Source organism: Bombus terrestris, chromosome 4 (assembly GCF_910591885.1).
Source record: "Bombus terrestris chromosome 4, iyBomTerr1.2, whole genome shotgun sequence".
NCBI classification, from domain to species: Eukaryota; Metazoa; Arthropoda; class Insecta; order Hymenoptera; family Apidae; genus Bombus; species Bombus terrestris.
Window position 1 is genome coordinate 17673717 of NC_063272.1, and position 26792 is coordinate 17700508.

The 26792-nt window shown below is 28.6% G+C and overlaps 5 protein-coding genes and 1 long non-coding RNA gene across 13 annotated transcripts; 3 read left to right on the plus strand and 3 right to left on the minus strand.

The window, feature by feature from the left end:
- Nucleotides 1-554: 554 nt before the first annotated feature.
- On the plus strand, nt 555-9287 carry LOC100643318 (rabphilin-1). 2 transcript variants are annotated; one of them, XM_012321372.3, is made up of 10 exons: nt 555-831; nt 3210-3356; nt 4026-4164; nt 4434-4913; nt 5109-5647; nt 6026-6216; nt 6771-7030; nt 7704-7850; nt 8456-8879; nt 8984-9287. In XM_012321372.3, the coding sequence occupies exons 2-10, from the start codon at nt 3277-3279 to the stop codon at nt 9109-9111; spliced, it is 2388 nt and encodes a 795-aa protein (XP_012176762.2). In that variant the 5' UTR covers nt 555-831; nt 3210-3276; the 3' UTR covers nt 9112-9287. The 2 variants fall into 2 exon arrangements, with proteins under 2 accessions (XP_012176762.2, XP_012176764.2); XM_012321374.3 differs by lacking the exon at nt 555-831 and adding an exon at nt 2295-3071.
- On the minus strand, nt 8881-11931 carry LOC100643566 (translation initiation factor eIF-2B subunit epsilon). Of its 2 annotated transcripts, XM_012321371.3 has the most exons (3): nt 10909-11931; nt 9429-10710; nt 8881-9100 (listed from the first exon to the last, which is right to left on the minus strand). In XM_012321371.3, the coding sequence occupies exons 1-2, from the start codon at nt 11596-11598 to the stop codon at nt 9469-9471; spliced, it is 1932 nt and encodes a 643-aa protein (XP_012176761.1). In that variant the 5' UTR covers nt 11599-11931; the 3' UTR covers nt 8881-9100; nt 9429-9468. The 2 variants fall into 2 exon arrangements, with proteins under 2 accessions (XP_012176761.1, XP_048261208.1); XM_048405251.1 differs by having other exon boundaries at nt 8881-10710.
- A 23-nt stretch (nt 11932-11954) lies between these two features.
- On the plus strand, nt 11955-13811 carry LOC100643442 (39S ribosomal protein L28, mitochondrial). Of its 2 annotated transcripts, none has more exons than XM_048405255.1 (6): nt 11955-12172; nt 12562-12728; nt 12876-13134; nt 13212-13355; nt 13457-13623; nt 13699-13811. In XM_048405255.1, the coding sequence occupies exons 2-6, from the start codon at nt 12655-12657 to the stop codon at nt 13751-13753; spliced, it is 699 nt and encodes a 232-aa protein (XP_048261212.1). In that variant the 5' UTR covers nt 11955-12172; nt 12562-12654; the 3' UTR covers nt 13754-13811. The 2 variants fall into 2 exon arrangements, with proteins under 2 accessions (XP_048261212.1, XP_003394847.1); XM_003394799.4 differs by having other exon boundaries at nt 12081-12380.
- Nucleotides 13812-13861: 50 nt separating this feature from the next.
- On the minus strand, nt 13862-21147 carry LOC100643035 (probable phosphorylase b kinase regulatory subunit alpha). 5 transcript variants are annotated; one of them, XM_012321376.3, is made up of 15 exons: nt 20930-21147; nt 20009-20400; nt 19469-19914; nt 19077-19392; nt 18783-18996; nt 18595-18704; nt 17709-17856; nt 17343-17521; nt 17118-17268; nt 16450-16742; nt 15518-16073; nt 15393-15445; nt 15154-15312; nt 14298-14555; nt 13862-14209 (listed from the first exon to the last, which is right to left on the minus strand). In XM_012321376.3, exons 2-15 carry the CDS (start codon nt 20315-20317, stop codon nt 13982-13984), a joined length of 3420 nt encoding a protein of 1139 aa, XP_012176766.1. In that variant the 5' UTR covers nt 20318-20400; nt 20930-21147; the 3' UTR covers nt 13862-13981. The 5 variants fall into 5 exon arrangements, with proteins under 5 accessions (XP_012176766.1, XP_048261207.1, XP_012176765.1 ...); XM_048405250.1 differs by lacking the exons at nt 17709-17856; nt 20930-21147 and adding exons at nt 16972-17001; nt 18358-18505 and having other exon boundaries at nt 20009-20857; XM_012321375.3 differs by lacking the exon at nt 20930-21147 and having other exon boundaries at nt 16450-16670; nt 20009-20856.
- A 52-nt stretch (nt 21148-21199) lies between these two features.
- LOC110119220 lies at nt 21200-23437 on the plus strand. The gene is made up of 3 exons (XR_002307647.2): nt 21200-21748; nt 23064-23191; nt 23269-23437. It is a non-coding gene; the product is annotated as an uncharacterized LOC110119220 (long non-coding RNA).
- Nucleotides 21777-24810, minus strand: LOC100643924 (nucleolar GTP-binding protein 2). Its single transcript, XM_003394803.4, has 2 exons — nt 24478-24810; nt 21777-24206 (listed from the first exon to the last, which is right to left on the minus strand). Exon 2 carries the CDS (start codon nt 24199-24201, stop codon nt 22063-22065), a length of 2139 nt encoding a protein of 712 aa, XP_003394851.2. The 5' UTR covers nt 24202-24206; nt 24478-24810; the 3' UTR covers nt 21777-22062.
- Nucleotides 24811-26792: the final 1982 nt, after the last annotated feature.

A 26792-nucleotide genomic window follows, 5' to 3' on the forward strand; every position in this document is an offset into this window, starting at 1 on the left:
CATTTATAACGTAATTCTAATGACATAAGTTTCACACGTAACTGAATCTAATTTTTACAAACGATGTAAAGTAAAATGAAACGAAGATTTTTATATGATACATAATATATTTCATAAAGAGCAACTTATCTTCTTACTTTGTGTGAATCAATCCATTGTACAGCTTATTCAATATAAATCCTGTTAACTTAAACCAAATAATAAATTTTATGTATAATATCTTTAAGCTTTACGAATAACATATAATAACATAATGAAATGGATACTTTTATACGAATATTTTTGTACCTTATTTACTATGCTTCCTATGGTCCAATATAATTTCAATATTCTCAAATCAAATAGTAAGTTTTAAACAATAGTAATTGTATTTAAATTTTTACAAATGACATAAAGTGAAACGAAATAAAGGTCCTTATATATTATGATATATAATTGGATAAAAGGAAAAGAATGAAGGACAACACGCCTGCTGTTTTTTGTTTTGTTGTTTCAGCTAATTCAATAGAGACGCTCTATAGGTGAATTTCTTAGGTACATCCCTGTGAATCTCACGCATGACTCGCACCCTTCTGCGCCTGTATCGGAAGCGAAACGGAGTTGTAGGCCAGTTTCAGCGATAATAGCAGCCACTTGTCGGCTAGCTGATGCCGTGGCAAGTTCAATTCTGTATTCCATGAGACAATACCATTCTCGAAAATACTATAGACATTAACATTCTACACTACAAAATTTACAAATCTTTACAAATCATCCAATTGTTTATAGTTATGTCAATCCAAAGCGGTTATCTACTTTCAAATTAAACGCTACACGTTTGTGCATATTTACGTAAGTATACATATATAAATTAACATGGTTAAAAATTTTTTTAACGATTTAAAAAATATCATATTTTATCTATTTATTATGGTTGTATATTTAAATTGATACATTAGTTAGGTTCATTTATAATATTGAGTGTCATATGTTTAAGTTACGTTTGCTTTGTTCTCTATTTTTACGCTTTTGAAATTATGTGGATTCTAATCAATTTATTTCTGAGGAAGTGGGTGGAATTTTTATTTTTATTTTTATTTTTATCGTATTATTTAAAATTTTCGTATCTTTTATGTATATTTAAGTTTACAAGTTGGAATTCTAATTTAATTGAGATATTTGGTAAAATTTTGTATGTTAAATGCTTGAATAATGTTAAGCAGAATATTAAAGCTGTATATAGCTTAATGTATTGTCGGTGAGTTACATGTGTTTTTGCTATTCGTGTAAAAGTAATGAAATTGCTATCAATGCAGTCCTGCGAGGAATGATGGCATGCGTCACGAGCTTTCGATTGATCGCCCTTCAACGTAGGACTTTCGCGCTCATTCTTTTTTTCAGTTAACGATACGATTGCCACGCGTCACGAATCTCTTCCCTTGTTCCACTTCTCGTGCCTCTCTTTTTTCCGGCAAATGTATCGCTATAGTCAATACTACGTTATATTTATCAAGTCTAATTCCTTTCAATGTATTATATCGATTATGGTTTTTTATTTGCGTACATATGTTTTGCTTCATATGATTTGTTTTAGATAACATTCCGATATAATAATTATATTTTAAGTAATTTAATTTTCAATAATAGCTACATTTTACAATGAGAGCAGAGTAGTACTACATTTTAAAATATTAACTATACTATAATTTTATTTTTCATAGTAATTTTCTTTTTTAAAATAGTGCAGTATTATATTTTAAAATATTAATTATATATTTTAAATAATTTAAAATATTAACGATATTTTAAGTAATGTTATTTCTGCTTTTCGATTTTCTTTAATTCAAAAGATCTTGTTGGATTGAAAAATATTTTCCTCTATTTAGTTTTTAATTATATTTTAAATAATTTTAAAAAACTCTTAACCAAGTTTTATTTAGCTTTTTTTGTTGTCTTTAATTTAGAAGATGTTGGATTTGTAAAGACGGCTTTTCTTTTCCAACTTAATCATATTGTAGCGGTGCATTAAGAAAGTAAGAGTCGATGTAAGTGTGAACCATTGAAATATCGATTTAGGTCCAAATATAGTCTCCCTTTAGCTACTTAAATAATATAAGAGCGGAAGTATAACGAATACTTGTTGCGCATCTACCTTCAACGAAATTTGTTCTTTTAAATTTTAGCTTCTCTTTTGGTTCTTCAATATTTATCTGATTAAATGATTAATTCAAATAATTAATAATAATAATAATAATTATATAAGTAATACAAATAAATTTCTAATATCTTATTCGAAAAATGAATTATTTTCAAATGATAATTTCAAATAATAACGCAAAATAAGAAATAACTTTTTTTCGTTAACATAATAGACATCTTAATTATTATAAATTATTTGGTCTTAACACAACTAAAAATTTAAATATTTCATCAGATAATTCACTTGCATGATCATTAATAATAATTGAAAAGAAAACAGTCATTGAACTGGACTTGATGGGCGAAAGTGCAGTATTTGTTAACAAAATCTGTCAGACACAAATGAATAAAATTAAAAATATGGCTTCAGAATATAAACAGTACAGTAGAAGTAAATACTGTCGATGATACATATCGTCAGAAGTTTGTAGTTTTAGAACAGATTTATTTTCATAAATTTTCGAACTAAAGGCCATCTCATTATATACGTAGTTCACAAAACTTTCTTTTGAATCGATTATTACTTTCAACATTTCTCTATTTTTCTTTTTTTTTTTAAGTTTTAAGAAACAAAAAAATTTTCAATTCTATTAATAAATTCGCCTCTTAGTGTAGAGGTAGATGTAGATTTTTAGAAAAAATCCTAATTTCATTAATGTATTTCTAAAAAATTGGGATGTTTTACATTATAGGCAATTGACAGTAATACTACTATTTTTCATGTTTATGTACATACACGTACATCATTTTTATTTGAACTAATTCTACACAACCTTGAAGTTCATTCATTAAAACTTGAGATATTTATATATAGGGTGTATCCTTTAAGATTAAACATCATTCATTAGGCATTTCGAATAACCTGACAAAGAAATGTTTGGAATAAAAGCTATGTAAGTCAAGTTTCAGCCTGCAGACACATCTGAGAATTAAAGATTTCGAAAAAATTCTTTTTCAATAAAAAATCAATCAAAAGATGTCTTTGATTATCGATCATAGAATTTAAGTAATTAAATGTCTATTTTTTATAGGGTAGTGTACATTACAAAATGTTTCTGATATATTTCAAATGATTTCAAAATTCTACTAAGATAAACAATGGACATGACAGTAAAGGATATAAGTGGAGGAACCAGATGGGTCTGTCCAAATGATAGACATTTGTCATTGAGAGCAAAGTAAGCATAAATTTCAACACCTCTTTATAAGCATATAGGAAAATAGAGAAAGTCCTTTTATGAAATTTATTTTAATTTATAAGTATTAGAAAGAAATAGAATGAATAAGTATCAGAATGAAAGTTTGGAAGTTGTTCTATAACAAGATATAGTCAGAATACAAAAAATGTATTTTTAAATCTAATATAGAAAAATAACAGAAGTAAAATTTTTCATAGAACAATTAGTTAAAATATTATCAAAGTTAAATATCTAAAAAGAAAATTATTTCGCTTTTAATATTTGTTTAATTTTTTTGTAGTCTAACAGTCAAAAAGATATTTTTAATTTAAAAATTCAGCTTAAAAGTAAGTAAAAAGTTCTAAGAAAGGGAGGGAGAGAGAGAGAGAGAGAGAGAGAGAAAGAATTCTGAGAAATTTACAAAATTTATGTCACAATTAAAAGAAATTCAATTTAATCAATGTTTTAAGCTCAGTCATCTTTCATGCTACTCAAAGTTAAAAGATAGTTTCAGAATTACTTATTATACTTATTTATGCATTATGTATGTAAATATGATAATTAGATAAATAATTTATTCTATGAGTTGCTTCTCATTGTGATTTGAATTCTTATTTATTCCTTTTGTCGATAAGACACATACATTTTTAATAAAATATCAATAATTAGGTTACAAACAGGTTGGTCTGTAAAGACTGGCTCTTTAGATTCAAAATGGGGTACTTACTCCAATTCTTACTCAAGTGGCACTAATCGATGTGCACAATCATTTGTACTTACTGAGGAGGAACAACAGACAATTATACAGGTAAAATTTCGAATAAATACAAATATAACTTTTCTTTTTCCTTCTTACTTAAGCTTTTGACTCTTAAATGGATTTCTAGTTTTGTATTATGTAAGTTGTATGTGTGTAATAATTCCATTGTCCCATTTCCTATACACAGCAATTTCCTTAGAAGAATGATTATTCTATAAAATAATGAATATATTATTAATTAACACATAAGGATTAAATGTCAATCAAAGTAAACAGCTCACATATTTATCCTCTTTTCATTACTTTCAATATTTTAGGTCATTCAGAGAGCAGAAGCTTTAAATTTATCAGAACAGGAAAGAATCGGTAGATTAGTGGAAAGATTAGAGAATATGAAACGCAATGTCTGTATAGTCACTACAACAAGATTAAACGAAAGGAGAAGATGCAGTAGCAGATGCTTGAACAGTGCACACTGTGTGTGTTCTTGCGCACTTTGTGGTGAAAAATTTGGTGCAGTATTAGGTGCATCAGCAAATCTCTGTAAAGATTGTCGAAAATACATATGTCAGAAATGTGGTATCGAGACTAATGAATTAAATTCAATACTTACGAATGTCTCCGCAACAAGAGAAAAAACACAAGAAAGAACAGCTATGCAACGAATTGTTAGTAGATCTAGTAGTGGTCAGAAGCAATTTCTTTGTCGAATCTGTGCAGAGAGTAGAGAAATGTGGAAGAAAAGCGGCGCTTGGTTTCTCAAAGGAATGCCAAAATATATTTTACCCGAGAAAAAGGTATGTATAGAAATTATATTTTATACCTTTTTACTTGATTTTAATTTGTGATTAAATTCAATTAAAATTTTATGCTAAAGATATTGCTAGAACAAAGGTTGCGTTATAATAGTGTTATAATAGTTTAAATGTAAGGGATGTACATAGTAGATTTTTGCATAATGTATATACAATGTAGTTTTCTTAAAATTACAGGAACGTGGATGGTCAAGATCTATTCACAAGACATCCACTTGGACAATCGGAGGTAATAAATCCCTTGAATCTGCAGAGCCTCAAGATTCTTCTTCTGATGAAGAGGTAACACGACGCCTAGCTTTAGCTCGAGGGCAGTCTGATTCACTGTCAAGCTTACAAAGAAATCAAGATAGTATTACTACCAAAACTTATTCATTATCATCGAATTCTGCTCAACCAACTAGTAGTACATCTAAATCGCGAGGGCAACGTCTCTCACCATTAAATAGCCGTGAGGAATGTTTAGATCAGTTAGACAGATCTACCCTTTCTATTACTTCTCAATGTAGTCGTCTTTCACCATCTCCTACAAGCCCTCGTTCACGAATATCTCTAAGAGCTAGCAGCAATGATTCTCAAACCGAACAGCATGTTTCGTTTGAAGATGAAATTATCGATGACAAGAACAAAAAGCTCGAGGATATTAATGAGGCTACTTGTAAATTAGAGATCAATTTATGTGATCAACCAAAAAGTTCTCAGATACTATCTTTCAGGTAGGTAAGAATAATAAATATTAGATTATATAATAAGTTCATTTGTTTTCTGATATTACATTTTAAGGTGTTTTAAGAAATCAAAGTTTTAAGGAGTCAAATTTCAAAATGCCTTAGTAAATATGGGTCCAAATATCATTAGTTTCAGAACTATAATATATTTTTAGCTATGAGCCTGTAACATAACATAAAGTTATTTTCCACACATAGATACACAGTTTACTTTCATATTATTTAAATACAAATGGCAATCCTAAACAAGCAGCATGCCTGTATCAAAAAAACCTGATGATTGTTTAAAGAAATGCGAATGAACTTATTATTATACAATCTGATGAAAAAGTGGAAGTTTAGCTGATATTAGTTGATATATTACAGATCGAATTTTACAACAGTTCCAATGATACCAACAACGACAATGACAATTGTGTCAATGGAACAAGTTCCAGAACAATCTCAGGTTTATGAGAAATGTATAGATCAGGAAAGAAACCAATCTTCCTCAGAACAAGGGAATCTTCATAGCAACAATCTAATTGATTTAGTACGACAACAAACACCAGAATATGGTAGGTATATAATCTAATATCTAATAGTACAAGAATAGTTAAAACAAAAATATATTTAAAAAATATCATTAAAAGATTGATACGTTAGAAATTTATTAGAAATGAGTGAAAGCTTAAGAATATTGAGTCAAGAATTTTTAATAGTCCAGGAATTGTATAATGATATACATATATAAGAATATCAGGCTTTCTAGAATTTCACACATTATGTATGGTATGATTGCATAGGTATAAACTTTATTTGATATGAACAAAGACATAGCATTTTGAGCTTTAAAGTAATTTCAAATTCTATATATAATTAAATTAAAAAAGCTGATACATAGATATGATATAAACATTTCTGATCTACAATTATATCCAATAAAGTTCTTTGAAATGTATTCATTTTACATATCCAAAACCAACTTATTGATAATATCAAATACTCATGACATGACCCAAACAATAATTCATGATATTGGAAATTACTAAGAAGTTCCTAAAATCTGGGATCTAAACATCTGAGATCTGAGGTTTAAATTCATGTAACCAAACTATATTTTTCAAAATAGAAACGAGACAAAATTATGGAACTCTAGAAGTCGCTTTGCGATACGACCCAACAACTCAATGTCTCCAGTGCAAAGTGGAACGAGCACGAGGTCTGCAACCAATGGATATTCATGGCCTTGCCGATCCGTTCTGCAAACTTAACATATTACCAGTTGACATAGTTGCGACCACGAAGCGACTTCGAACAAAAACGGTCCACAAAACACGGGATCCGGAATTCAATGAGACTCTAAATTTCTATGGAACAACGGAAACCGATGTATGAATAAAAACAAGTTCTTCAAATGATTAAGGAAGGATACAATAGCTCACGAAAAAATTCAATCACTTGTAAAAAAAACACTATTATATGTGTTATAGAACGCATTTTTAAATGTCATTAGCACTATAATAAAACCTGCTTATCATGACCATATCAGTAAAGTCTGAAACATCTAAAAATGTACATAAAAACTACAAGATATTTAATACAAGCATATATTTTACAGACATAACAAAAGTATTTAAACAATCAGTTATCCATTACAGTAGTAAGTCTCAATATTCAATGGGATCATCTTTAATACTATATATATATATGTAGGCTTGAAATGATTATTCATGCTGTATATTAATTTGTTGCACATATGAAATGATGTTTGTAGTAAACAGATTGGTTTTAAATTTAACCAATATAATCATAATAGTCATGCCTCATTACAGTGCTAATGGAATTTTAAAATGTTTTAGGTAACAAATACAATATACATATATATAAAAGTTTTCTATGGTAAATAATCAGATACTTTTGTGAGACATTGTACCTTTGAGTTTTTAAATAAATGCATAAAAGAGAATTGATTTTATGAGACTCATAAAGGTATATCCCTCCTTAAATGATAATGATGTAAAATATCGCAAAATTAATTGAAAAAATTAATGATTTATGATAGATATGGAATGGCAAGGCACTACACATCTTAATCCTTCAGGATGATCCAGCAGGTCAAGATTTCCTGGGAGAAGCAAAATTTCCTCTGCATGAATTACAACCGCATCAAACAAAACATTACAATGTTCCATTACAAGATCACTATACAGTATGTATAATTAGAACTCTGATCTTTTTATTTCTTTTTAATATTAAGTAATAACGATTACAAATGATATAAGTATATTATTATATTGTTTTAATTATGCTGTTCTATTTCAAGGAGTATTTTAGTCTAAAAGATGGTTTTTCGAGTCGATTTTTGGCATATATAAATATGTACATAATAAATACGCGTATAAAAAGAAAAACAAACAGTTATTAAAGAGTCAAGATTCATTCGTTTCTATATATATATATGTATTCATATTTTAAATAATTATAAAATAGTGAGCAGTGACACATAACTCTAACAACGTCATAAATTTTATCTTGATATGTTAAAAAAGAAAATATAAATGCGAAAGCCCAAAAATCGAATTTTTTAACCTTTTGGACGCGAATATTTTCTTAATTTTATACTATCAAATCTACATATCGTTCATTATTTCCCCTTGTGCATTTAACGTTTCACTATCGTTCAAGAATTTTACTGATCTTTAATTACTAATCTTTATAAACATAATCATTTCCCGCGTTTAAAATTTTTCGCGACGGCCGACTTTACTTACATTATTGCAGACACTAAGATATAAGAGCTCGACGTTGGCATAGGTGGACAACGAAGAAGCAGCTTGGGGCGTGATTTCCAGTGGACGAGGACAGATTCAAGTGAGTCTAAGTTACTGTACAAGACGGCGAGCATTGACGGTCACAATTCATCGAGCTACAAATCTTCTTCCTATGGACAGTAACGGATTTTCTGATCCATTCGTCAAGCTGTGCCTTATAGAGAACGTGACAAACAATCATCGACAACGTGTCTTCGACTATTCAATCGCACGTATTACTGCTAAAAAGCTAGTATCAAAGAAAACCACAAATCGAAATGCGCAAAGTACAACAATCAAATGGAAAACTTTAAATCCAGAGTGGAATGAAGAGTTTGCTTTTGCTACTCGATTAACAGATCTTATGAAATTCACATTATATCTCACAGTATGGGATAAGGATTTTGGCAAAAGTAATGACTACCTTGGTAATGCATTAACTTTCTCAAATTTAATAATTATATTGCTGTATGTTGTATTGAAAAAGTTTATGTATATATATTATAGCAATATCTTCCTTATTTTTATTTAGGTGGACTTGAACTAAGTTGTAATAGCAAAGGAGCACGATTACGACACTGGATAGACGTAATCAAATTTCCAGACCACCGTCATCGAGCTTGGCATAACTTAATTGATACTATTTTGCCTATAGAATGATAATTTATATTTTTACTCTCGTTGTTGTGTTATTCAACATGTTTTAATAAGATCTATATATTCGGTATGCATAATAATCTACAAAATATAATTTATTTACATGCGATTCGTACAATTGCTCAAAATGTACTATTCTATAAAAAAAAGTGACAGAAAAATAAAGACATTATATTACATATAGGAAACGTTATTATCTTACTCATCTCTTTTCTTATTTAATTTAATGTTGTCTTTTAAAAGAAATTTTTAAATAATAGAAAAGCTAGGAAGATTTATTTTTTACAATAATCATCATATATGGAAAATTTTAAGTATACCTTTCCAAAATTGTTGAATATATAAATTGTTAATATGTGATTAATCATTTTCACTGTCACTAGAATCTTCTTCAGCTTCTTCTAACCATTTAATGAATGGCTGTACTGCTGCTCTCACTTTATTCTTCTCATGTGAATCTATATCTTTATCTTTAGATTCATACCATTCTAGAATTTTTTCTTCTGATAATACATCTCTATCATAAAGCATATGCAATAAAAGTTGCAAAAATGGTAACAGTTCTTGAGTTGTACTTGCAACCTCTTCTATTGCATGTAAACAGTCATCTTGTGCATCTTCTGTTTTAACATAATTCAAGATAATTGGATAAAAATATGTTACCACACGTTTTAAATTTTTATGATAATCTAGATTAGTTAGAATTTCCTTTTCTTCTGAAAGATAGTGGAAAGGTAAACTTAATATGGCTTTAATAACATTATATGTTACTTTGTTCATAGTGACATTGTATGCATATCTTGATGAATTTATTTCTAAAATTAAGTTTTCACAGTTAAGTTGATCTTGAAAACCTCTTAATAAGCTATCAATAACCTCAGATAAGAACAAGCTTGTGTCATCTGCAATAAAATTACATTCAGAACCTTCATCAATACTTGATGTATCTGTATTTATAGGCACATAATTATCATTTTCTAGTGTATCATAATTCTTAAAGAGTTGAAATTCATTACATGGGTCAATTTCTGATATTGTTTTTATAGAAATTTTGTCATTTTCTGATTCTATGATAGAATCGATATATTCCTTTGGAGTATGAATAATTGTTTTAGGACATAATATACATCCACTTATTTGTGTGTTTTCTTTAATAAAACAATTTGGAAATACTATACTATTTACAATAGTACAATTATCTTCAATTTTACTATCTGACAAAATATAAGAATTCTTAATTGTTACATTAGACCCTACCAAACAGTGATTTCCAATAATTGATCTTGTAACAGACGTATTATTCCCAAGAATACTATTTTGACACAATATACTATCTTTCTCTAATACACAACCTTTAGCAAGGGTGGCATTTTTATGTTTATATGTGCTTCTTGGCATATAAATAAAATCTTTTAAAAATGGAATAGCATTTGGTGTAAGTGGGAAACTATGTCTGTTCAGAATGTCTCGGTTAAGAGTGTGATATGCATTCCATGATACAATTGGCAGACTATAATCTTGAGGATTTAATTGTTGCCAATAAATTCGAGAATTTAAAATTTCTTCATTCATCAATACTCCTCGAATGAAATCTTCCATTGTCTGTTAATAATATATAAAGATTATTACTTAATATATTGTTTATTTCTTACTTTTAATTGTTAAAAAAATATTAGATTAGTTACTTATGTTTTAAAAAACTTATTAAAAAACATTTATTTAATGTAATGTAAAAAATATACATTTTTAAATATGAAGAAATTTAATTTTGTATCTTTAGTTATATTATATATTACTTACTTGGAAATCAAAATTGTCAGAGAATAATGGTAACACAGAAGGAGAACATAAATAAACGTGAGTATCCATAAAACAAGTATTAATTTCAATCTCACTATGGTCCAAAAACCAATTTAATTCTAACTTCACTTTCTTCAAATCTTTCCGTATTATATTATAATGTAGAATCTTTCTGCTACTTTTGTCAGAAACTACCAAACATGATTCATGCTTCAAGAAAGATTCATTCATAGATCCAATGTTTCTTAGCACCATGGTCATGGATGCACCTTTATCTTCTTTCAGTTTTGCACAATGATTGATTAAAAGGTTGGTAAGATCAGCATTAATAAATGCATCTCCTCTTATAAGTATAAAATTACCACGAATTGAACCTTTCGTATCAATATCTCTAAGAGCATCTCCAAGAGAAGTACAAGTATCTGATACAATTAAAGAAACTGATATTTTAAACCATTTTTTCTGTTTGATGTATGCTCTTATCAAATCTACATGGTTGCTACAATAAAGGAATAATTCTTGCACTCTGGATTTAATCAGTGTTTCCACCAAATAATCTAACACTGGAATATTTATTACAGGCATTAATATAGTTGGGAATATATCTTGTACAGGTGTTAAGCTCGTTATAAAATCATCTGCAAGAACTACAGCCTGTATAATTTGTTTCTTCCCCATTTTTGTAGTCATTTCGTTTTATTTGAGCTTTTTATAATCCTTAAAGCAACTCATACAAGATACTCATTATAGGTTATGAAATATTGGACAATATTGTTTACTAAAAACCTTCAACTGTGTGTTTTAATATCGTTTCAAGTACAAAATTTGTTTCGATATATACTTAAAACGTAAATAATATATGTGTTCCTTCGTTTTTTGTTACTGATGTAATCAATCAAGATATTGATGTAATTCAAGAATAATGTCCTGGATACGATCATACATCACATATAAACAGATCACGGTTTCTGGTCGTATAGACGGTTTTTCCTAGGTTCCGGTAATGAGTGTCCAGAGTTGGTTCAAATCATATAAATCATATAAATAACATAGAAGAAATCGTCCGAAAATTGAATTATGAAAATCAACATACAAAATAAAAAAGTTTTCGTTTTGTGCATACGTGACATGTTATAAATGTCTTAAACAAAGATAGAGACACTCTACTCATCTCTGTTTGTTTCGCAAAAACGCGGGCTTTATTAACTTTCCATATTGATTTTTCATTACTCAACACGATTCAGTTTCCAGACGGTTTTCCCTAGTGAGTGTCAAGAACTGTTTATGCGATTGTGGTTCAAATATATTTGTATGACTGTGGCTTAAGATCTATTTTGTATTTTGTTTATAACTCAATATTATTTATTATCTATGCTGTAGTCTAATAATTTAAACACATTAAGAGAATTATTCTGTTATTCTATTACAAATTTTCGAAAATATAAAATATGTCAATGAAACATCTGGGCAAGGTAATGTATTATACTGCATTAAAAAATAATACATTTATAAAACTTAACCTCAAATAAATTTTGTTGTACCTTTATAATTTTACATATATACATCTGTATTTATTGTTCTCGTATGGGAAAAGATTTGATTTAAAAATTGTTTTATATTATAATACTAATGATCATATATGTAAATTTTTAGAAATTATATTACATACCAAGACCTACACGATGGACAAAAGGAATTGGTGCAGCATTACCAGAAGAATATAAAAAGTTTTGGAAAGAATGGAAAATGCAAACACCATCTGCTGTTCACTATATAGAGCAAAAAGGCAGATACGTAAAAAATGAAAAAACAGAAGAAGTGTAAATATTTAGTAACATATTTTCAAATGTTCTTATTTGATACTTAAGAATTTAATATTGAAATATTAGTTCAATTATTAGTAACCACGTTTTTCTTGGTAATAATGTTTAATATCTTCAATATTATTAAATGAAATTTACTTTTAGATATCCAGTTCAAAATGTACCATTACCCTTATTATATCCTAAGGAATTCCATGAAGGAATATGGGGTGGTGAAGCTATCATACAAGGTTTTACAAAGAAGCACAAATTTGCTCGCAGATACCCTCACTTTTGGTTTCCTACTCTTAAAAAGTCTGTAGTTTATAGTGAAGTTCTAGATAAATACATAAGTGTTGTTGTTACCAATAGGACTATTGATTTAATAAATGACCATTATGGTTTTGATCATTATTTGTTAAAGGTACATAGATAAGTTATAAAATACTCTCAAACATTGTAAATATTATCATATCATTTAATGCTTCTAATTATTTATAGACTCCTGCCTATGATTTAAAGTCTGAGCTTGCACTAAAAATAAAACGTCAGATACTTTTGTCACTGCTTGATAAAACATTATATCCAGATGATCCTGTTAAAAAAGAAGAAATTTATAATAAATATAAAGAATATTTAACAGCTGTAAGTTCCTTTAATATAATTGTAATATTTTTTAACTTTGAAATTAATTATTTTAATTATCATATAATTGATATAATTATTATATTAATATATATTCCCAGTATACACGAGGTGAAATTGAATGGTATGGTTTAACATATAAGGAAGCTTGTCAAAAATTCATAAAACAAAATGAAGATAAAAACGAAGTGAAACCTTTAAAACTTCAATACAGGTCTGAGTTAATTGCCCAACTTAAGGAAGAAGGAAGTCAGATAGCTGCAGAGAAGTATGTTTATAATAAATTACGTTTTTTTTATTTTTTGTGTTTGCAAGAAGATATAATGGCATATTATTTTTACAGACCTTCAAAATGGAAGCTACCCTGGAGTCCTTTCACTTCTTTAAAATCGAATTAATAAGTATATTATATTGTTGTACATTATAAATAAAAAATATGAGGTAGTTAATTCACAATGGAGTTTGATTTTCATTTTTATATAGTAATCTCAATGTAGAAAACTGAATAACGGGTTAAATTTCTTATATTTCACAAGCGAATATTAAACAACTAGTACAAACGTAAATTATAAGATGGCTTCTAGACATAATTAACTTAAAATTGTTTACTTCTAAGAAATAAATAACTACGATATTGAACACTCCAAATCACCATCCTTTGGTAAACAATTTAATAACGAGGCTATGGCTCTTGTAATGTATGTCATTGTTCCAAAACTACCACTTGGAGCACTATCATAAAAATGTTGACAAACATATGCTGCTCCACCACAAAGAAGATTTCCCATTGCGGTTGTTTCACGTTGCTCTTTTGGTTTAGCACAGCACAGAGTAGCATCACCATCAATTTTCATCTAATTATTTTAGATGAATTCAGTATATATAATATATATGTATATTATATACTTGATAGATATATTGTATTATATAGTAATACTATACCTGATCATCTAAAAAGATGGCATTAGCTTTATGAACTAACTGTTCAACAGCAATAAGTCCTCCCAAAGATGTTGCCACATTATATTCAGTTACTAAAGTTAATACCATTAAAGCTTCGACTACTAATTGACGATATTCTGGTTGTGGTATAGTATTTAATACAGTTTCTACTGCTAATGCAAATTTTAATTCCCCTGGTGTCATTTCCTGTGTAAGATTTTGAGGTAGAATTCTACCTTCGATTGCTAAACCTTGGCACTGTAACAGTTGAAATGTTAGCAAATGATAAATTTTAAATGCAGGAAAATCACAAGTTTTAATGGACGAACTTTAGGATCATGCAAAATTGTTTAAAGTAAAGAAAAAATTGTATATATATTATTTTCGAGAAAGAATAATATTATTATTATTATAAGTTAAGGAGCATTACATAAGTTTAGTTCTAATGTAACACAGTTTTTGGAATTACTTTAATGAAAAATGATTTCTGTGTGTTAAAACCAGAGACATATTAAAAGTACATACATAATAATATATTGATCGATATTATGCATATAGTAAAATGGTCTATTTCAAGAATTTGTTGAATTAATTGTGTTTTATAATTCAATAAAATTTACTTTAAATAAAAATATTTCCTTTACATTGAAAGTCTACAAGTGTTGGTTTTTACCTTGAATTCTTTTCTAAATTTGCTTTTTTACATTTTTATGTTTTGAACATTATGTTTTGAACAAAACAATAATGAACATATATTTATACTAACGTTTTTTTTTTTTTTTTAATTTTTATCGCTTCTGTGTTTCCAAAGCTTGTCCGTTAAGACCTGAAATACTTTGCACAGGTGAATACTTACTCGTTCGAGCACTTGCCATACTCGAGGATAAAAATCTCGCGGCACTCTGTTTAATGCACCGTCCAACCTTCGTCGTCGTAACCATTGACCTTGTCGGTCTGGTTCTACTTCGTTACCATCAGTTTGATCAGAACTTAAAAAGCCTCCAATTTGTGATTTCTAAAATAAGGTATTAGGATTACAATAAAAGTATTAAAAACCAATAATCATGTATATCAATATACTTTAATGACTATTACCTTGCTAACTTTACTAGATTTGCAACTGATAACAGAAAAATTTCCCCGACCAACTAAAATCAGAAAAAATTATTTTTACATGAAAATAAAATTCATGTCTTATATCATTAACATGTTAAACATACCACTACTAATAGCAAATTCCTTCCCACTTATAATATGGTGTAAAAGATTTTTCATTTCGAATGGCGATAAGTTAAGCAAATGCTCGGATGCTTCTTCTCCTGTACATATTAGAGTTCTTGATAATTCAGTAGCCATTACTTGAATAATTAAACCTACTCTAAGTCTGAGCATCTCAAGAAACAATTGCGGTTCCGTTCTAATGAACATTGCTAAATAAACAAGTAATTCTTGCGTTAGCATAGCAGTAGATTCATCATCTCCATACGCTTGATGAATTAAAGCTCGTAATTCATTTTCTGGTAATGGTGCGACAATAGTGTGCTCGTTAGTTGGTGGCATTCCAACTGTAACTTGTTTCTGACGAACTAATAAATCAGTGACTGCCTTGGCTAAATCTTCTACTCGTTTTCCTAACATGCCAGCTGTGTGACGTACAATACCCCACATTTTTTGTTGACAAGCCTTTTCATAGAGATCTTTCAGTAAATCTTTTATCAAAACTGGATGACCTTCTTCTACCATACCAGTATTGAAATACAGACCTTGAGAATCAACCTAAGTATTTAAATTGGAAATTTTTATTAAATCAATAGAAAATATTTTTCAAAAATGTTAGAAACAACTTTAATTCTTCAATGATAAATAATTGCATATGCATAATAATATTTGTTTTTGAAACTAACTGTCTATTTGTTAATAAAATTGCTCTGTTGCTAGAGGATTAATCATGTATTATATAGAAAAAGACATTATTTTCCCTATTTATCATTATCATATTATTTTTCTGTTACACTTTATAATAAAAATTCAAAATTTTTAATGTTTACCAATAAGTAATTCATTAATAAAATTTTGAATAACGAATTTTATAGTACTAAATGAAATTAAATTTAAATTCATTATATAGAAATGTTTTTTTGCTTGTACTTACAAGATATTGTAAAATATCTCCTTGTTCTTCTAAGCTTTCAGTTTCTCGAAGCATGGTTAACAATTCCTCGACTTCTGTATCTGCGTACTGAGTTTCACCTATACCTCTGTGTCTATGTAACTTTGGAGAATTCGTCCAAGATAATAATTCGTCTGTAGGGGACGGTGTTCGATCCATGGGAGCCGACTGCGTAGAATTAGGAGTTAACGTTGTATCTGTCACTTCAATAAATGGATTTGTATTTAGAACAGCAGAAGGTCTTCTATCTTCTCCTGCCACCCCAAGAATTTCAGCTACAAATTATATACTTACATTTTTTCACTTTTCTCAAAAATTATTTTCAACTCATTTAACTATTTGGTTATTAAATTCATTTAAAATTATATGTGTTTAAAAACAAAATAGACATGTTAAATTTGATATTAATTATAATTTATGTTCATAAACAGAATGGACATGTTAAAATATTGATTTTCATTATAATTTGAAAATTACTTATCAAATGTTAGTATGTACACTTACGTTCTTGTAGGATGGTAGGAACCATAGTATATAGGATCACATATACATACAAACGTTTAAAGATCCACTTTAAATCGCACACAATCAAAATGTTAAGAATTTAAGTAATTTGTATGTAATTAATATACGAAATAAATGTAACTTACGTTCTACAGCAATTGATCTTGTTTTCTTTATAGCACCTTTAACTGACATTCTGCGTCTTAAATTTTTTCCAGTTTTAGTTATCGGTCTATTCAGGAGACCTGTACGATGTGGGAATGCGCGCATCAGATGTTCTTCTAAATATTGTTGGACCTTATCAAATATGTATAAATATATATAAAATATGAAATTATGTATATTAATTTGTAATAAAAATATTTATTTACCTGAGGATTCAATTTATCTGGCCTACCATCTTCAGAACTTCCTAAGAAGCTTAGATTTGTAATGCAAGAGGTACTTAAAAACTCATTTAAGTTTCCTAATGAAACTCTTGTACCATTGATATAACCACTTTTTAATTTCTTCATAGTAGTTATCATTGCCAATGGTATCTTTCCCTGGTCTGAAATAATAATTGTGCTATATAAAATAAAAACATTGTTTTCATTGTTACCTAAGAATAAAGAAAGCAACATTTTCTATATTACTTGTAGGATGTATCACTATTGAGAGAATTCTATCCTATTTTTAACAAACATCTTAAATAAATTTTTGTCCTGAATGATGATCTAAAGCTGCCTATGGCATACCTAGATGATTATGAGTAGCAACAAGTGTTATAGTTGGTCTGCCGAGCATTTGCTTCCAGTTGATGGTGAGGAAGGCCAAGTTGGTTGTAAAAGTGTTGGCAAGGAGGGCTGCATCATTTGTCGTGTAGTACTCCTCCGCATCAAAGTTCTAAGACATGCAACAAACGCGCACACCACCGCACATATAAGCTGTTATCTTCTTAGAATGTTAGATTTTATATCGAAAAGAAAACGGCCTTTCCTCAATTCCTCTTTCTTTTTTGTTTAACTATTTTATAACATTAATTGATTTCGCTTATGATGAAGACAATGACACTTAAATATCATATAGTAGAAATTAATAATTAGCAAAATATTAACGATGGCTAATAAAATTGCATTAAAACTTTCCATAACCACGAAAGCAAAACTAATAACAAAAACAAATGCACGCATGCAGGCAGACATGTTAGATGTTTTTTGGATAATATACTTGCATCATTTCAATAAGAAATTAAACTCCAAAAAGGAACTGCTTTGTTTAAAAGCTATATATTTTATCTCTGTTACTTTTAAGCTTTGAAATTTTATTATCACAACCTTCCATGTATTAGATAATAAAAAGTAACACAGATGAAAATTATAGTTTTTAAATATTAAGTTACTATACCTAGATGAATGTTCTTGAGGGGCATGACCACAAGAGGCCGGCCTAACATGTTCTGCCAGCTAGACTTCAAGAAATTAATTTCGCCTTTGAATATGTCAATCATGAGTTCATAGTCCGATGCGATGTAGAAGCGGGTCATGTCTGTCAACTAATGTTTGATGCAAGAACAAGAGGCAATGTAAGAAAAGAAATAAAAGTATAGAAAGCAGACAGTTCGATGAGCATCAGTATCCTTACCTGTGGAGTGAATGCAAATATTTTATCATTCAAAGAATATAATTTACTGGTGCTTAAAATCCCTACGTCTCTTGATTTACGTCCAGATAATCCTAATTTTTTATTTCGGCCTAAAAGTAATTATTTTAGATTAACAAAAGCGATTTAAATACACAATAAATTATTTAATAAATATATTTCGTATATACCTAAATATGTATACAAATGACTGAGGACTTTTGCGGGTTGCACTTCAATTGGAGCAACCTCTGCAATTGTTTGTACATGAATATCATGTTGAGCTATTTTTTCTCTAATTTCAGCATCTTCTGCTAAAATAACAACTTGTACTACAACATCCGGTTTTTTCTCGCTACACAAACGTCTATTTAACGGATCCAATTCACCCACAGCAAGAAAACCCTATTAATTGAAAATATAAATTAAAAAAGAAAATAGTTTTAACTTCTCTGTATTTAATTTTTCTACCGTTATACACCTACTTCTTGTAATAATTTTCCTAATATGTAAAGAGATTGAGCCCACATAAATGGGCATCTGCCTAATGCAACACGCTTCTGGCTACCTGGTTCAGCATATTCTGCCGATACATTTGCAGTTTCTACAGAATACAATTCAGGTACTAACTTTATTCCATCTTCTGCTTTGATCATAATTTGTTCTAATTGTTTTGTATAATCTGCTACTGCCTCTTTATTGCCTTGGAAACAGTAATCCACGATTAAGTAACAAAAGAATAAAGGCCATTCACATTCTATATTTTCAAACATACGTAATTCCCATGGTTCATAATAGAGCCTATTAAAAGCATAGTAAATTGGTTAGAAAATGCTAACAATATGCATAGAATTAATTTTTCTTTAATATACTTCACCTATTAGGATCTTCTTTTGCCGTTTTATATCCATCTCTCAAAAATCTCTTACATCCATAATGACCCTGTAGCTTCTTAGTAATAGCATCTCTTGTTAATTGAATTAAATTAGGTTCATCTACAGCGAATGCTGGAAAACTTATAACAGATAATAAACCACTGTCTAATTCTTTCGAATTGGATTCACGTGGTAACATAGACTGTAGAACAGCTTGACATTTCTGTGCTTCATCTGCTAATACATGAATTACCGAGGTAGGTCCTCCTCTTGCACCAAATAAGTCCAATTCATTCATTGCTTCCATCGCAGCTTTTGCCATTCCAATACTGCTAGCATTTAATTCTGGTAACCCATGATTTGTTTTATCTCCTCTTTCCCAAATTCCATAATCAGGAGTACAATAAGCTGATTCAATATAGAACACTAAATTTTGAATGAATGCAACCTGAAGTTAAATTATATATATTTATAATTACTATGCCAAAAATTATTTCATATATAATGTATATTAGTTACAATACATATTATAATGTATGTACCTCGTCCAAGTTGAAAACAATTTGTAAACCAGATGCAGTCATTTGGGCCAGAATTAATAAATAAAGAGATATGGCATCTATTTGAAGATGACCCCATTCTGTATCACCCACAACAGTTTGTTCGTTGACAGAACTGTATTTAGCATGTAAAGCATCATATGGATTTTGAGTGGACTTAAATCGTTCAACTTTTTCTTTCTGTTGCATCATTGCCATCAATAAACCTCTCATTAATTTTACGCAGCTTTGTTCCAATTCATATGTTTTAGCTCTATCTTCATCCGCATCAGCTATCTTTTTATATGCCATTGAAAGACCCCAAACAGCGAGAATACAGTATACATTGTCACGAACCCATGCATGGTCATTTTCTGGACTAGCAGGGAAAAGCCCTGTGACAACATTCTGATGTTTCATAATAATTTTATGTACAATCCGTTGGTAATAGTCCAAGCGGACACCAGAATTACTACGACTACGCATTTGGAATATATGTGTCGAAATTTTGAAAATATTTTTAAATCTAATTTCTTTAAAAAACGCTTTCAATTCTTATAATTTTATAGTATGCTTATTATCTCTCATTGCATTTTGAGGTTGGATTTGAATTATTTCTCTAAAACACCTTTACAATAATTTCTTGATATTCTTATTTGATTAATAAAAAAAATATATAAATATATATGTAAGTAAATTATCACACAGAAAGTATAAAAATTCGTTACATATACATTTCACAACATCTATACAAATTGTAAAACTTCACATGTGAACATTTTACATAGTTACAATGTGAAACGAATGTCAAACACAGCAGACCTCTATATTTTACACCATCATTAAATAACTACAAAGTATGTGTTCAATATATGTACAATATATCTATATATGTATGTATCATGGATATAGGAATATACTGACCGAACAATAAGGGAGGGGGTGAAGATATTTCCGGGAAGCGGGCAACGTGATACTTTGGAACTCACATTAGTGATTGGTCACGCAAATGCAATATTATTTTCATCGAGTAATATACCAAGAATTTTCTCTCTGGTATAATTGGTTAACTGGTTTATTTTCTTCTTCTAATATACATCACTAAGTTGATGAGCAATGACCAATGCGGTCCCAAAACACCACGTGACCATGTGGTAGTTAGATAATATACCCGGAAGCCGAAAAACGGTATTTAACAAAAACAATTTCACGAAAATGGCAACTATTTAAATTATAAATATTATTATATTAATGTATGAGCAATAGATTATCTGAATCTGCTCAAATTTGAATCTGTATAAATTTTGAAATAAATTACCTGAATTTGTCTAAATTTTCTTATCATAAACAATTATTCAATAACAATCGAACGAATTTTTTCATTAATCGAAACCTATGATATATTTTGAAAATGGATATAAATTACATTAATTTAGTTAATTAGTTACTTAAATTTCTGTAATACGTAATTGGTCATAAGGTGTCAATCATTATGAAAAATTAAACTTTTTGTTTATAAATACTACTTACTTGTTAAGAATGAGTTTCACAAATGCTAGAATATCTATACAGATCTATAGATATACAGGATGCGGTCGAATAACATGTACAAGCGGACGTGAGGTGATTCCTTATGAAAAAACAAGAAAATGTAGAATAAAATTTTGACCGAGGCTTTGTTTTAGAAAAAATCGTATTTGAAAATTTATCAAGTGCACTTGATCATCATTAATTATTGACTAGGTATGAATAAACAACCAACAGGAAATTATTTTATATACAAACTTCAAATACTTCTTTTATGAATCCGCTAAAATACATACAAATTTGACATAGTAACAAAATAATTTCTACATAACTTCAATGAGTTGATTGTTAGTGTAAATCAATTTATTTATGACATAAATGAGAATAATAAAAAGGGGTATTTATATATTAAAATTTACTATACATATTAAAATTTACTATTCTCATTTAGATTAGTTTTTGTTTCTGAATTTCAATTACATAAATAACTGTTTATATTTTCTTAATTGTTTTATTTCCTTAGTTATGAATTATTTACGTTTAACTTTAGGTATTTTTCTGTTTCTATTTCTATTTTTTACATTTGTAACTTCATAAAAATTACTACCAACTTTTTTCCTTTTACTAGCTCTTTCTATGGCTCGTCGTTGTTTGCTTGTTAACCTTTTTTCTTTTTCTATTTGCGATTCCATCTTAGAAGATGTTGAGGAAACTTTAAATATTCCACTACTTGATGTAGTATTTGTATTTAACATTTCATTATCACTAGAATCATATTCCTTTTCTACCTCATCATACACACTTTGCAATAAAGTATCTTTTTCTAATGGCAAATGAATTTCATCATCAGAATTTTCTTCATTTGATTCTTTTTCATTTCCATTTTTTAAATTTTGATTGGATTCAACAATTTCTTCATTTCCTATTGATGTTTCTCCAGATTGTATATTTTCATCATTTTCAGTTTCATTGATGTTGTCATTATTCAAATCAGACACAACTGAATCAGTTTCTTCTGTCAGATCGTTTTCATTAGATGCATTGGGTTCAATGTATAAGTCATTTTTGACATCATCACCTGAATATGGTAAACCAACCCTAATTTTTCGAAAATCTTGTATTACAGATAACTGAAGTTTTGGTAGATCTTTATTTGATGTATCCTCAGTTTTATCCATGTCAACATCCTCTTTTTCAGAATTGTTATTTTCAATAGGAATTTGATCTGTTGTCTTTGTCAATGGTTCTTCAAAACCAGGAGGCGGAACATAAAACGGTAATTTACCACGTTGCCAGTCGTTCAAAACCATTCGTGATACGACAGTGATATCTGGTTCGCCTTTCTTTAATAATTTGCCACTTCTACGTGCAAACTTCTCCAGAAAATCAATATGATCATCCCATTTCGTAATTTTATATGTCTTACGTATATAGTCTTCTTTTACTCGTAATAATACTTCTGAAATGTAATCTTCAGGATTTTGAACAAGTTCTACTCTTACTACGCCTTTCAATACTTTTTCTGTGTCAGTTTCTGCTGATGGATAAACTACGCCTGGACAATCTATCAAGTAAATACGTCGCATCAAAGTAATATACTGCCATACTTTTGTCTCTCCTGCTATTGGTGCAACACTACATACTTTCTTTGATCTTAAGGTATTTATAATTGAACTTTTACCTGTATTAGGATACCCTATAAAACCTACACTGATTTGTTTCTTATCAATGTGTAGTTTTGCAAACTGGCGTAACAAATTAATCAAAGAACCTTTACCAAATGGATGCGTCATAGAAGCATGAAAGGCCACTGTTGGATATTCTGCACTTAATATTGCAACCCATCTTTGTGTTACCCAAGTTGGGACAAGATCTACTTTGTTTAAAATAAACATTAAATGCTTATGTGGTTTTTCTGTTCTGAGATATTTTTCTATTGGTGGTGATCTAGTTCCTAAAGGATCCCTGGCATCCAATACTTGTAAAATAACATCAGAAGAATCTATAACTTTGTACAATTCATTCCAAATTCTCTTGCTTTGTCCTGCAGACATAACCCAGTCTCTTTGAGCTTCTTTAATACCTGTATCTAGACGTACAAGATCAACATCCTTAGAATCCTTTTCCAAATTGTACGTTTCTTGCTTTTCTTCTGCTAATTTTTGTAGTTCATCATATGATGATAGTGATAAATTTGGTCTTTTTCGTACTTTCTTTGGACCAAAAACGTTTTCAAAACTTTCTGTATCTAATAAATGCACTCTTGCATTTGCAGCCTTCTGTTGAAGTAATGTTATCGGCAATTGCGTAGGCTTCATAATTACATTGTAAGGATCTTTCATTGCTTTTCCTAATTCAGTTTGAAATTTTTGTAAAGCATTTTGAGAAATAACTCTTGAATTGCCAAACCATCTCTGTGAAGGTTCTACACGAGACATAGTACCAGATGGCTTCCATCCTTGGAATGGAGCTGGACTAATGATATGTCCTTTACGATCACGCTTTGGTTTTTGATTACGGTACATTTGTAACCTTTTAATTGTTGCTTTTGTTCGGACCTTTGCTACACCTTTTAATCCTTCTGTAGGTCGTTCAGGATTCATGCTGTGCCCAGAACGTTTAAATCCCTCTTTTCGAGGAGCTTTGTTTATTACATGTGACTTCGCCATTTTGCCTAAAAAAAAAGTATTCGTAATTTAGCTTCTTAATTTATTTCATCAGTTGCATCGATTTTAATATTTTATTTTCTTGCTTTACTGTGATTTAAATTATAATCAACTTTTTCAAATATTTAATTTCTTTGTAATCAATTATAAATGTTATAAATTACATTAATTAATTTAAATATGAATTTAAAGATGTAATTTGGAAGCTATCCCTAGCCGAAAGGCAAAAGTTATAATAAATAAGATAAAATAAAGTAAGAGTTTAAAAATCATATTTACCTTTCTTCTTTCTACAATTACTATAAAAATCTTTGTTATACTTTTGTTATAAAAATATATGAAGTTTCATATATTTGGACATAAATAATTGAGGTTAAGTTAATATGTGCACGTGCATGATCATAATGATATATGTAGGTTTACACTAGGTTTGGAAACATCAATGGAAGGGGTAAGACTCCTAGTTGCCAGAAAAGCAGCGACAAGAAATGGTACATTGAGTTTTGAGAGGTCATTGTAAAGGGGAGGCTTCGATTTTCAAATTCATGACTTCGCACATAAAAATATTTTTTCAATGCCAGTAGAGTGCCTTCAAACTATCAATATATGTATACTGTCAATATTTCAGGGTTCTCAACTAAAAGTATCTATATGTATTGTCAATACAACATTGTCAATATTTATTGAGAACCTTGAAATACTGACAATATTATTAATTGTCTGAGAGCACCCGTAGGGACGTTTGAACTTCTAAAATTTTAAGAAAGAAAATCCATTTTCATTTTCCTACCCGCTACGTAATGTAAAATCATCTGAGAAAAAGATGAACTCAGGATTGTGAAGATTGAAACTTCATGCATTGAAACGAGCCCAGTTGGATTATAGGACAATTTTTTTTCATGAAGTTTCAAGTTTAAATATCGACAATTTTTCATTAAAAATTGAGTGATTCTTTAATTTTTCACACTAGTGCATATATATTGGTATTGTAATTAGTATATAACATTTATTACTGCTCTCTTAATTAACACCTTTACATTATACATAGAACATACTACATGAATATACTTAATGCACAAATTACTACAATATGGAGTAATGGATTGAACAGCCTTTTGTAAAAACATCTTTGGAAATACTAGTATAGACAATAAATTATTATTATAGAAGTAAGAGTTATTTTAATTAAAAACAATTATACCTATTGGAAATATATTGTATATTTAAGGATATTGCCAGTTTGAAATTACAGACATTTACTCATAGAACTATTAACAAAATTTGTTATATATGTTTGTATATATTTAATAAACAAGATTCCTTAGGAAGATACTGATATATTATGAAAGAAGTATGATATATACTTATAAATAATTTATATACATAATTATACATAATTATACATAATTTATATACATAATTTATATTTTAATCATAAACATAATTATTTAGAGATTTAATATTTACGATACACCCATAAAGGTTCATTGTACATAGTATAAATAAAGCAATATTATAATTATACTGCAAGATCAATGGTCTGTAGCATACAGAGATGTCCTTGCTAACACTTTAAATAAACCATCCATTATCTTTATTGTTTTTATTATTAAGCTAATTTGTACAAATTACTTGTATCAGTTTTGTATTCAATCATATAATACATTTTACATCTTTTCACACCAAACCAATAGCAGAAATTGCATAAATAATGCAAGTATTTTTATCTTTTCAAAACAGGGTCAAGTCGGACAATTTATTTAACGCAAATCATTGAAATATATTTCTTTATCTTCTACAATGGCATTTTATTAAACTTTTCTAATTCATCATCAAATTTTACAGATGTTTATATTATTCATAAAATAATATATTATTATAATATATTTCAATTTCCATCTTTATAATATTGAACAATGTTGCTATATAACTTCCTCATACTTTCTTGACTAGATAATGTAAATCTTATTGAATATAATTGCTTAGCATATAAGCACTTTAATTAATATACATAAATATCACTGAAAAATTTTTTACTCAATTTTAAAAAATAGCTTTAAATGCTTTTGGAAAATTCATATGCTAGAAATCAGTTAGAGAGTAAACTCAACTTAAAGTGAGCTATTTATCTAGTAACTGTATCACTAATAATTTTAATGATATTTATGTGCATTGATTAAAACGAGATCTGTATATATAAAATTTTGATTAGTAAATTTGTCGATTACTACATGTATTCTACATTGTCACATTAATACTTTCATAATTTTATTATATAAAATTCAAATTATCATCAACTTTTATTAAATGAAAATTATTACTAAAAAAATAAATATATATTTATAGCATTTTCAATATTTGTGCTATATATAATTTTCACTCCTAAATTATGAATTATTATACAAAAATTATTGTTATACGAAATTATAATTTAAATATATTGCATATTATGATCATAAAATGAACATATGTTTCTAAATAATAAATAATTTTATATAAATTTTTTATATTAAATTTACTTAGAAGTCAGTGTATTTGTATTTTAATAAATAAAATTTATTTTACAAATAAAGTCTTACAAATGAAAAACATGT

Excerpts from the sequence above, each read along its gene's own strand:
- LOC100643924 (XM_003394803.4), bottom strand. The coding sequence starts at position 24,201 with ATGGCGAAGTCACATGTAATAAACAAAGCTCCTCGAAAAGAGGGATTT.
- LOC100643035 (XM_048405250.1), bottom strand. The coding sequence starts at position 20,491 with ATGCGTAGTCGTAGTAATTCTGGTGTCCGCTTGGACTATTACCAACGG. Across the intron at positions 17,522-18,357 it reads CCTCAAGAACATTCATCTAG|ACCAGGGAAAGATACCATTG; the intron begins GTATAGTAACTT and ends TTATTATTTCAG. Across the intron at positions 16,743-16,971 it reads TCCTACCATCCTACAAGAAC|CTGAAATTCTTGGGGTGGCA; the intron begins GTAAGTGTACAT and ends TATAATTTGTAG.
- LOC100643566 (XM_012321371.3), bottom strand. The coding sequence starts at position 11,598 with ATGACTACAAAAATGGGGAAGAAACAAATTATACAGGCTGTAGTTCTT. Across the intron at positions 10,711-10,908 it reads CTGACAATTTTGATTTCCAA|ACAATGGAAGATTTCATTCG; the intron begins GTAAGTAATATA and ends TATTATTAACAG.
- LOC100643318 (XM_012321372.3), top strand. The coding sequence starts at position 3,277 with ATGGACATGACAGTAAAGGATATAAGTGGAGGAACCAGATGGGTCTGT. Across the intron at positions 4,165-4,433 it reads AACAACAGACAATTATACAG|GTCATTCAGAGAGCAGAAGC; the intron begins GTAAAATTTCGA and ends TCAATATTTTAG. Across the intron at positions 5,648-6,025 it reads TCTCAGATACTATCTTTCAG|ATCGAATTTTACAACAGTTC; the intron begins GTAGGTAAGAAT and ends GATATATTACAG.
- LOC100643442 (XM_003394799.4), top strand. The coding sequence starts at position 12,357 with ATGTCAATGAAACATCTGGGCAAG. Across the intron at positions 12,381-12,561 it reads CAATGAAACATCTGGGCAAG|AAATTATATTACATACCAAG; the intron begins GTAATGTATTAT and ends GTAAATTTTTAG. Across the intron at positions 12,729-12,875 it reads AATGAAAAAACAGAAGAAGT|ATATCCAGTTCAAAATGTAC; the intron begins GTAAATATTTAG and ends ATTTACTTTTAG.